Below are 12,360 nucleotides of genomic sequence, written 5' to 3'. Positions count from 1 at the left end.
TATAAATAATAAAGGAGACATTGGCTACGCCCCATCTCTTGACGCCAAAGAGGTAGCGAGCTCATCCCTCATTGTCACCAACCCGCACCATATGCTTAATGGTAAAGGTAGGGGCTACAGGGCACGTGCCTCGCCAACAGTAATATAATTGGGTCTTTGAGACGGTTTGTAAAGGGCTCACTTAAGGCCAAGAGCTCAGTCTTGATAGTGGCAGCATTGGGATAAGATACTTGAGAGCGTTTGCCGAGATAATTGGGATATACTGTCGAAGTTATTCACGGTTTAACATAAAGCGAGTAAGTTCTTTAATTATCTATTCTTTTTATTGATTGATTTCTCGATTTATTCGATATTCAAATATAGAGGGATCAGAGTGATTTGAAATAGTTGAAATTTGCGTGGGCTTGTACGAGTGGATCAAGTGGGACATGTGGAGCATTCTCAGGATTCTAAAGTTCCATATATAAAATGTTTGTTTTCAAAAGTGTGGGATTTTCCAGAAGACATCCATCTTAAAAAATATCAGTTTTATACCCGGATTCAAAAATACAAATAGATTATATTGGATGCAATATTGAAACAAAAGATGCGAAATTCGATAATTTTTTTGAATGATGAGTAGGATGATGTGAACGATGAGGTGTTTTTAATGGTTGTGTTTTTTGTTTGCCTTGGGGTGATTAAGCGAGGGAGTAGAAACATTGTTTCATAGATCATCCCGTGTCTATCAAGGAGAACAGAAGATGGATGCCTCTCATCAGAAAGAGGCCGACTTCATCCGTCTGCTCATCTGACCATGAATAGCGAGCATGACCATGAATATTCATCAACGGATCTAAGACTAATCACGCTTTTCAGCAATAATGGCGCCGATTTTCCGTGTCGTTTTGGCTTTAATCAATTATTTCTGCCCGCTTTCAGAGATGAGGGGCATTTCTTAAGTAACGACTAAATTACCTTTTGATTTATAGCCTTATTAATGGCCTGTTGTCTGCATTTAGGAGATATTGAACTTTTTGTGTGTTTTTCGCATTTGCTACAGTCATATTCATAAATAATTTCATGCACAACATTGAACATTACATGCAACGTCCCTACATGTAACACGACCCCCAGAAGTCGTTATCGGAAATTTTCCCAAAAGAGATAAAAATGTTTCCAAAAACAGACAGAGAACTCGAAAATGAACAATCATCACAGGTTCCAAATTGATTTTTCTCCGCAAATTTTGGTTGTGTTGAGTGTTCAGGTCCATGCCCTTGTGCAGATATCACACATGCAAATTCGTCGAAACTTGGTATTTATTATATTTGTATACATGTACCTGTCTATACAACAGCATACGTTTTTACGCAATTGGAAATTTTCAAATTCAATTACAAATTTTCAACAAATGGCGTACAAAAATCAAATATGAAATATCAATGTAGGATTCTAAAGTAGGCATAATCGAAAAACGTCACGACATACATTTACTCAAAATAAGACCAAAATACAAATGTGAGCGTCTTTTGAAATTTGAATGGTTATGTTGCGTTCATGGTCTAGTGGTTGGAGCAGCAGGTGGCTTTCACAACCTTTATTTACAGGTCAACTTAAGGAACCTGTTGGTCTTTCTTATCACAAGTTCCGTGTGACCAGAGAATCGATGTCAGGTGGGGTGTCGTCAACGCGCCTGGGAGAAGGCAGAGTTGTGAGACACAACCACATACCAAACAAAATTAAATTAAGCGAAGAAACCCCCTGGAGGAGTCGAAAAGACAGATGCGCCTGTTTTGACAGTTTTGTATGTTCCTATTGTCGTGGGAGAGTGTCTGCATGGTTAGATCCCTCACATGCCTCAAGCTGTCTTTGGTATCTCTTCTCTTGGTAACTCGTCAAAGTTTAGTGTAATCTGCCTCAAAGGTCATGTGATCGAGACGATATTCTGATCCATGACTTGTTATGACAAACTGTGCCATCTTCCATCGTTTCATGAAGTCATCCATAACTCACAAATGATACACCTTTCCCTGTAATTTGCCTTATCAGAATGAAGCAGTTGTTCATAATTGATACGCATTTTGGAGCAAAAACCTGACTCATCCCTTGGCCTGACCATCAGTACAAAAAATGCTCAGCCGAGGCCAAAGTAATATAATACCTCCGCCCAGCAATGCATTCTAATGGTGAAGCATCAACAATTTCATACTATTTTGTGCCTTTTGAATGAGTGCACATTTCCTTGGTATTGTGGCACCTGAGCCGACATAAAAGGAGTTGGCCAAGTCATGCATTATTGTAACACCTGTACAGGTGCCACGTCTTTAGACTATGGGAGCATCACCATGTGTTCACTCGGTATTACACCTTTATTCAAAGACCAACAAGTAGCTGGCACAAAAGATTCCTTAAGGTAAAACGCATTGCCTGAGGACAAAGGAAAGATATCAAAAGTCTGTGTCGACTTGATTGACGTAATCTCATGAACATTTTGATGTGTATTTACGTACAATAATGAGGTTAACTTAGGTTGGCTGAGACTGCCTGTCAAGGTGTTCAGCGCTCGCTATGAGCTCCTCAAGGAGCTTGCAAAAGTACTTGCTAATTATTACACAATAAAAGTGTGACCATGTAAATACCCTGATACATCCACCAGAGATATGTTAGATATGTCAACAATAGAATGACTGTAATCTTGTTAGTTTTACTTGTTGTTCATTGTTAGGTTCATTGTTGACTTGAATTTGACAAAGAAAGGGAAATTATATGGTGTGTTAAAGTGAGGGTCCCTCCAGGGAGAGGTCAGGGGGTGTGGGCTGGGGGTTCCGAGACAAAGTACATGTACTTTAAGCATTAGTCAGAAAACCCGAGGGGAGGCGTCGATATGTTAAAATGGTTAAGAAACAAATTCAAATAGAAAAGATGCCTTATCAGAACCATTATCTGTTTCATTGGTTTATCGTCAAATTTGAAGATATTGGAAATATCTTTTGAGTTGATATTTTATTTACGAATTTCTATTGTTATTCTCTCCTCTTATTTCTGGCTCGCTTGAATCGATTTATCGGTTCAGAACAATTGCCTTTTGTGTTCGGAGATCTTTTTATTTTGCATTTCCGAGTTAAAATATCAAAGTACTTATTTCTCTCAGCTAGATATGTTAACCCTTTCAACCTTGTGAAGCGCTTTTTCTTGCCGTTTCAATCGGCGTTGTTTTCATGACAGACGATGGAAGAAGATAAACCTGTTAAAAGAGAAATCATGTGAAAATATTAGTTTCTGGCATCAACCATGATTTAAATACACTTTTCGCATAGATTAGAACAACATTCTGACTGTCCTCAGAAATCAAACCTCTTCCACAAGGCAACTTATCATAATGCCTTTTTGACAGTATTGAACTCTGTCACAAGCAGGCGGTAGCAGTTGGCGGTCATATAAACAAACAATCGATTTCCAGCCCATGTTAATTTCGTCAACAAAAGCTTCTGTATTGTATTAGACCGCAATTACTGCCACCTTTTGCCAATGAAGTATCTCATTGCTGCCGTTATAGTCTATTTATAGCTTTCTGTCAAAATAGCCACAGCTTAAAATTACAAAATCAATCGCACATTTGTGCAATGATTAGAATAAATATCATTAGGATTGCCAATAAAATTGATTAGCAATCAAATTTGATCTGACACCATTGATTGATTCCTCCAACGATAATATTTCTAAAAAAAAGTGCATGTTTCCGTTTCTGATTTGTACCATAGAATATATGTACAACCATGATGCCTAAGGTAATGTGGGACAATCAGAGCCGATAACTTTATCACTTACCTTAGCGTCTCATGAAATGGATTGAAGATGATCAACTTGTAGCTCTTGCCTTGTAAGTAAATCTGCCACAAGGGGTCAGCACTTGAAAAGGAGAGCACGACAGACAGGATTATGTTGAGAAAAGATAAGAAATTAACGAAATTGTCAAACCATCATGACTCATAGCACACTTGGTATTCTCAGAAAGATGCTTTCTACCTATGGTGATCTCAATAGATTTTGATGATTATGAAAAGTTTCGGAAAATTGGGCGCATAAAGAAACAATGTGGTTATCAGTTCTCAAAGGGTTAATGGTTGTAACATTGTTCATTGTGGTGTCGGTTGTGTAATAAGTATCTGGAGATCAAATCGTAATAAAAAACAACCCTTGATCGAAGGGAAAAATCAATATTCTGGCAACGAAACTGTATATGATACATTGCAGCATACCTCAAATTATCCATGGTGATGGGCAACGTATCCAAATAGATCTGTAGGTTTATTGCCTTTGAAGCTCAGGGCGAGTTTTCTGTTTAGTGTCATCCATTGCTCTGTTGGGAGTGGCATGCGCTCGACATGCGTCTCATAAGATACGAATTCATGGTCAGCGTCAGTCGTGTCCTTATGTCACTACATCTGTCCTGACCCTCCACGGCCAGGCTGACCACTCCGGTTGACCGCATTGTCATCTAGAACGTGAGAACGCGACGAGGAATAAAGATTTGAAATTTTGATTCTTCTTGATATTGGAGGGGCATGCTTGATGATTAGAGGAGCAGATGACTTTTGAGGTGGTCATATGTCTGGACCATCATTATAAAGTCACAAGCTCTCTTATCCATTCTCTTGTCTGACTAGGATACTAGTGTATAAATGGGTTGATGACTGGCTTCAAATCTGCTCTGATTTTTTAGACTTTCCGTTGACCACGGCAACTTTAAGAGTTGTCACTTTTTGTTTGAGTAAACAGTACTCACAACATCATATATGGCAATATGAATGGCTACCCCAAAGCATCATGTCATTTCTCAGTCTGTGGTTCATGATTCCCTTTGCTTTGAGGTCCTCAGAAGATGCCAAGATCAACAATGGGTCATCGATGAATGGGAATCTGACATAAACTCCGATAACCTTTGAAAAAGAAGCAATCCTGTGTAACTCTTTTCAGTACTTTTTTCCACGACCTTCCCAAAGATTGCAAATACAGAACATTCTTACAAAGTGTTTTTTCGAAGAAGCTTGGCAACTCTTTTGTTGGCGATGTTCAAGTTGAGATGCAGTATTTGCGTCAAGCATTGATTCCTTGGAAGCTGTTCCTCCTCCATCATGTAAAGTAGCGCTGGTTGTCTCCAAGAGTTGCATCTTGAAGCAGTGTTGACCCTGTCAAGGAGGACCGATCGAGTGGCTCCAGTCATGCACCACACAAAAGGCGCAGCCAAATAAACCATTGTAGGAGAAAGGAGTGCTTGGACATATTGTCAGATCGCTCTCATCGCCCTGGCATATGCTACGTGAGAATCTCTCGGTTTCTTCGTTTACAGATGCGGCTTGAAAATGTAACTCTACCTAGAGAAGTTCAGTGCTCACTACACGAGGCTGCACAAAGAAAAAAAAGAACTGATGCGCGGTAAAGCTGGGCTTTGTCACATGGGAATCTTATTTTTCGGGCATGTGTGCTGAGATGCCTTCACTGTAAATGACAATGGGCAAAACACTTCAACGTCCACTCCTCGTACCACACCTTTTGAGATAAAATACATTTGGATAAAATACAGTTGCCTTTTCCAGCAGCTTGGTTTGGATTGCTTTCTCTGGCGAATTGTGCCCAGTAGTTATAAAATCGGGGGGAAAATATTGTTGGAAAATAATGTTATTTCTTTCCATGTCCTTCTTATATATCAATTTTGAGAATCCGTCTGAAAAACGACCGCGATGAGAGTTAATTTGGCAATCCGCCATAAGAGGTTTTTAAGATTAACTAAAGACATTTCTAATTACACTAAGACCAATGACCAACGATCAATGACCAATTAGATATGATACTTAGAACGGGCTTAGAAAGCCTTACTCATTTTCTTATATTGATCACCAGTCTTTAAATTATCTTCCAAGTCATGTTTATTCTTTGAGGCTAAGATAAGAGAAATAGTGGTATTCATATAACATATCGTATTTTGGACGGAAATCTTGACATCATGAGATGTGTGCTTTAGAGGGTAAAATCTAATGTGCAGAGAGTCAACTTTTCTTCAACTTTATAACCAGCAATCAGGTGTCATTTTTGGACTTGAACGTCTGAACATTGAAGAATGATAATCGTGTTTGTTGTTCTTTTTATTAGTTCTGTTTTATCAATCATGTCTTTGCCAGATTGTGTCAAATTTTGTATTTTGATCGTCTTTTTGATATAAGATAGTAGGTTAATATGTATAGGCCTACCTTCAGATAGGATAAGAAAAACGTGTGTCAGGTGATAGATAAACAAACAACAATTCTCAATCTCAGAAAATAAGATGTAACAATCGTCGCAAATATATTTGTTTTAAAATTTGTGTTTAGTTGATAACTTCAAAAACCACTTTAAGTCAAACTTTGGCATTTTCAGAATTGGTACCTACATGTAGTGTACATTGTGCATAACCACGAATTTTCGAATCGTCACTTTCTATACATTAGACCAAAAACGATGCGTGTTTGATGAGACACAACCCATCTTGAAATATGAGATTTAAATAGCCTTTGAGTAATTTATCTTCGATTAGCTAATAATGCCGTGGTTGCTGAAGCGGGACAGACGTCCTCCGCCAGTCCTGCCTCACTCATAAAGATTAAGCACAACTTCTATTGTGGACATCTCATAATAAAACAAAGTTAATCAGAGCTAATGCTCATTTCCGCAACGACTCCGTGAAGCATATCGGCCATTGTTGAGTCAAGAAATGACCGACAAGAAAAACAGAAGTAATGCACAAATGATGTTCTACTCTTCTCTTGGCGCTCTTTACGGTCTCGTTAATGATGTCGAGACTTTAAAACGCTGTCTTGAATTGACGATGGCCATCCGTCAAGATGTTATTTCATGATTATGTCAACATTACCCGCATCAGAAGATGATGAATATTCACGCTCAGGGTTTGGGATTGTTTGGCGCCAAGAATGAATTTATGTCCATGCTCATTGAGTGAGGTCCGAGAACAATACTTTAGCCAGTAACGATGCCGTGATAATGGCGATAAGCTCGGGAGGCACTGTTGCCTTCAAAGATACACCCTACTTCTTGAATTCTTGCTTCAGATCCCTTTGTTATGAGGTTTATGGTTAGCAGTTTCGTGCTGATTCATCTTAAATGAGTTACTTGGTTTCCAGTTATTTCCTGTAGATTTGTAATGGGTTGTAATCCTAATCATCATTTTCCAAGGTTTGTTGGTATGTGCTCTAGTTCTTCTTCTCAACGTCATGTACATGTATCTGCTTTGGGTTTGTTCATAGATAACACCTCCAGTCTTATGAGTGTAGTCTACTGTTTGCCCTCTTCTCTTCACTTGAATTGGAGACCAGCATGCATTTATGACCATTCCCTGACTCCCAAAACACCAACTGAAGTGACCGCAAGTTTCAAACCGCATAACAAGTGCGATATCAGAAAGTGCTTCTGTGCTATCTGGTGGTTTGTAAGCTACGGCAGCTGCGGTGTCTATCTCGCCTGAAGCCAACGCCAAACACCAGTTTACCATCATTCACAACGTATTACCGCAGATTTACAAATCGGCCCACCATGTATTCACGATTCATATCCATTCAGGTCGACCTCCTCCAGGGGACGATTCTGAAAGCAGTCCATAAAAAGAAACATTCATCAGAATTGCAAAAAGTACATACTTTGTTTACCAAGTTTATCAGAAATACACTAAACACATTTTTGTGATGGTTTCTGCTTTTGGGTGCATCGTTTTCCAAACATCAACTGAAGTTGGCAGTATTAACCAGTTAGAACGGAAAAAATGGTGTATTGTGTAAAATATGCTATTTTGGTCTCTTTCATAAAACATCTTAGTATGAGAGCAAAGGTATGAAACCGTGCATAAATGGCTGGAACATTAGTTGAGTACTATCTCAGCAATTTTGTCTCAAAAAGCTATCGGAAATTTACAGTATTTGTCTAGCCCCCTGGCTTTGTTACAAGTTTGAATATTGTAAAAACATATAAAGGGGCAATGCTTTGTTCAATGTTGCAGATAATCAGAACAGGATGGAGACAATCATATCGATGTCTGTTTACCAGATTTTGAAAAATCATCATTGAAAATGTTCACTTTTGCAAAAAAGGTTTTTCTTCTCAAAAGATATATGTAGTAGTAATGATCAGTAATGCAATTACTGTAATAGCTCGCAAGAACCATCGTTTACTACTCACACATTCAACCAGCGTAAACTTATTAACATTTATTCTCATTAATACTAAAAGCTGCATTCTCACTCAATTATGTGACCAGTTTTACATTCTCGTTATAACATCGTGGTTTCCACTTATAAAATTAGATGATTTCGCTGTGGGGTAAGACTCGTAGAGTTGGCTATCTCATGGGGATAGCTCGCGGCTCTTTGAAAGTTTACAGGCATTAATATTATGGTCCTGTGGTGCCCAAATGATAAAGCATGACCAAAAAGATCAACATTGACAACCGAGTTCCCGCTGACATAACCATATTAGCGATTTTAGCGAGCGTGTCTCATTGCGGACATCCATTTCCTGCTCCTTCCATCTTGTTAAGTGCTCCTCCTGGGCCATTATCTTCCATGGCCATTTATTCTAAGTAGATTTAGTTGAAATTATAGATGACCTAAACTATTTTACCATCCTGTTTCATTAGGGGGAACCGGTTTGGGAAATGAATCGACATTCCTACACACACTGGTCTTTCAATCGAGAGTTCCAAGGGAAAGATTACTACACTATTAGTCTAATAGTTCTGTCACTAATTACCAAATACTTTCATTAATTACCACTTATCAGATTAATCAGACATTTTATAGGGTGTGGTCCGAGCGTGGTCGTTATCTCCCCATTCTGTCCGTTTTGGTTTCATTTTTTTCATGAAATCCTTTTTGAGGGCAGCTTAGATGTTTTTTTCTGTCTTCCTGCTGTAGTGATTGATTGGTGTATAATAAGGGATGGTCAAAATGCCATCAGTCGATGGTATAAAACACCAGGGGATCTATTTCATAAACTGGGATGACTCTCTCAGATGTCGATGACATGAGACAATCTCTATATGTCTGACTTTGAAGTGAAGTGACATTCAGGACTAGTAAGATGGAAGTTTGCATCGTTCCAAATTTGAACTCTGAAAAGGTATCATCATTTATTGTGCAATGAAACCCAAAACGAAATTATATGGAAATATTTTGTGTCATACAATGACTTAACACCTTTCCAAACTAAAAAATAGTGTCCGTTTTCAGAAAAATTCAAACCTACCATAATCATGTGACTGTCGGTACTTATTGCAACTCTTCTTCGCTTCCTGCTAACTGTTAATCTTCTTTTGTTATAAATGCATTAGTGTTGTCTCAGCAGATGGCTCAAGGAGATAAGTGAGGACCATTGTTTCTCCTAATTAATGCACTAGCTCAATAGATTCATTGACTTTGTCAAGCTACACCAGACTCACTTAAGCTGTTACATTGATTACGCTCCCTCCCGGATGAAACCGTATCACAGAAGGAGCTCAATCATGCTTTATCTAAACATTATGTGTATTCATCTGGGTTGTCATTCCAATGGAAATTTCTTGCTGACAGCATTCCTTTGATATTCTTTGAGATGTTTCTGAAGTGGGGAGTTGGATTTATTGATTCAATAGCAACCACTTGTCAATTTGAAAGAAAACAGAAGTCAATCAAATTGGTCACAGATGGCCAAATAATTGTTAAGATCTCTCCATGATTTTTAATTAAATTCATTTTTCATTGATGTCACACTGAACAATAATATTCTTTCGTATTGCAGCGATAGAATTGAGTGAGTTATCCTTTGATCAGGCCCCGTCTGTGTGTCTTTATGATCGTGAGCCGTGTTTCTATAATGAGAATTGGAGATTCTTAACTAACCATATGGTTCTCCCTTGTCGTTACAGGTATGAAAAGATTGTAAGGCGCTGGAACCAAGGATTGACGTGTTATCAGCATAGTATTCAAGATGTCGGCAGCTGTGGTCAAGAATGAGATGACGACCGATCTGATGAAGGAGGATTTGGACGATGTGGATGGACCACGTGTTGCCAATGGCGACATCGAGGTGGATGTGGATGACTCCATGTCGAGCAAAATGGAGAAAGATGGATCGGATGGTGAAGATTATGAAAAGTATAAACTTTCATCGACACCTTTCGCACACTTCGCGACAAAACATTTCAACGGAAACGATTCACCATTTGACCTTGAGATGCGACAAAAGTTCGGTATTGGCAGAGAGGATACAATGTCCCCCGAAACCAGCAAACTGCTCCGTGAAATTCTGCAGAGTCGAGAACGCAGGATGCAATTGCATTTGGCAGCGGCAGGTAAAATGCCGCTGGGATTTCCAAATGGGAACGATCACCTGATGGCTAAGTTGTATCAAAGAGATCCCAGTTTATTCCACAATGGGGAGCTAGACCTGGACATGTCAGTGCTGCACCAGATGGGTCGGCCGAGAAATGAAGGATCTTCAGATGAGAGTGACCAGGACATTGATAAAAATCAAAATAAGAGAAGTACAATAGATAGCGAGTGTTCTAGTCCGTGTGTTACTAGTGAGCAACTGAGTCCTTGCGATGGGTACGAGGGGAGCGGGCCTGAGGCTAAGTTACTGAAGAGGGCAAGAGTTGAGAACATTATCACGAGCATGCAACTTTCCCCTGGACCTAAGTCAGATTCGGCGCTGACGCCACCGCTGGAGGCCAGACGCAAGCGGAAACAGTGCCAACCAATGCAGCATGAGGGTGCAAAGATAGACGACCCACCAACCAAAGTCAGGCGAATGGAGCGAGATGATATACGCCAGCAGCTCACGCACATGCAACAACAGCTGATGGACATGCAACAGAAGTACCTGACGCTTTTTGACAAAGATCAGTCGGAGGCACCTGATAATACATCCGATTTGGAAAATGGCGACGCGAAGGAAAAATCTGATAAAATCAACCAGAACGGCATTGATAAGAAAGATGAGAAGAAGTCTGATAAGCGACGAGGCTGGCCTGTGTTTGGGTTGGATGACGAGGTAGAACCTCATCAGTTCATTGATAAGGTTCGCAAGTTAGTGCGCGATCAGGAGTACGGATCTCACAATGACATTGATCTAAAGAACATGAATCTGGACCAGCTTGCGAAACTCCTAAAGAATGAAATCAGGGACGCTATAAGTAACACTGTAGACTCGGTGGTCACCAAGTTCTTAAACCAGACCAGCAAAACCAAGACACCAGCGCAAACACCTCTGACAGACGCAGCAAACAAACTATCTACAATATCTAGTCACCAGGATCATCCCAAGATTGAACACCCGAAGCCATCCAAGCCTAAAGTGACAGACAGACATGCATTCCGGCCACCAGAGCTCATTCATAATGGGTTCCCGGAGACGCTTCATCCGCTCCACCATCATACATTCCCTCCATTGTCATTCTTTCCCCAAGCATTCCAGCCACCACCTCATCTGCCAACCTATCCCAAGAAGGAACCAGAACAGACGGAAGCTCTTGCACTTGTTGTAAATACGCCCAAGAAGAAGAGAACCAAAGTGACGGATACCAGATTATCACCACGTGCTGCCCGCGCTCTGCTACATGAACCAATTACGTCAGAGAGTGAGAAACCTCACATGATGATGCATCTGCCTCATCATCATGACATTTATCCACCCATTGTACCGGTTACTCTGCCTACCTCAGTCGCTATTCCAAACCCCAGTCTTCAGCACTCTGATGTCCTCTCAATGTACTCTCATACCGAACACGGAGGCGCGTTCCACCACGATTCTCACTCGCCACCCGTCGGCGATCACATGTCACCAAGCGGCGCACACACACCACTGGAAAGCCTACAGCTCTCAATGGCAAGACAGGAACAATCTGAGTCAGCGTTCGAAAGAAGTCACTGCGAAACCCCAACATACGAAGCCAGTATGCAACACATGATATCCTTTTTGAACTTGGTAAATAACCCCAAAATATCCTTTTAACTTCTCGTTGATTAATCGAGTTCGTGTGCATTTATTTCAGGTTGAATGGTTTTCATCTTGATTTGCAAAGCTTGACCAATTCCACTGCCATCAAACCCAAACACCATTGGCCATGCTATAACTTGTCAGCATCTCCAAATTGGGCCATCCTTGGTAAAGCATTGCCATTGTGCCTGTCACGCTGACCAAGTTGAAATCACCAAAGATAGACTTGGCTAGTCTACCATATCGTTATTTCATATATGAACCACATTCTATGACAAGTCACAAAAATATTGTTTTTCTTCTTGACCCTCGGGAATAGGCATTCTGCCTTATAATCATCGCGAGTCAAAGATTAATCTT

The 12,360-nt window shown here is 40.1% G+C and overlaps 1 protein-coding gene across 1 annotated transcript in view; it reads left to right on the top strand.

The window, feature by feature from the left end:
* The window catches only part of LOC135485225 (prospero homeobox protein 1-like), a 60,905-nt gene that overhangs the window by 1,300 nt on the left and 47,245 nt on the right, over nucleotides 1-12,360 (top strand). The window contains exon 2 of the mRNA XM_064767053.1: nucleotides 9,929-11,971. Within this exon, the coding sequence (XP_064623123.1) occupies nucleotides 9,991-11,971 (1,981 nt within the window). The 5' untranslated portion in view covers nucleotides 9,929-9,990. The remainder of the gene's footprint in view (nucleotides 1-9,928; nucleotides 11,972-12,360) is intronic.

The sequence above is a fragment of the Lineus longissimus genome, chromosome 3 (assembly GCF_910592395.1).
Source record: "Lineus longissimus chromosome 3, tnLinLong1.2, whole genome shotgun sequence".
Taxonomy (NCBI): domain Eukaryota; kingdom Metazoa; phylum Nemertea; class Pilidiophora; order Heteronemertea; family Lineidae; genus Lineus; species Lineus longissimus.
The sequence above is the reverse complement of the archived record's forward strand: the minus strand, read 5'-3'. Positions and strand labels throughout refer to the sequence as shown.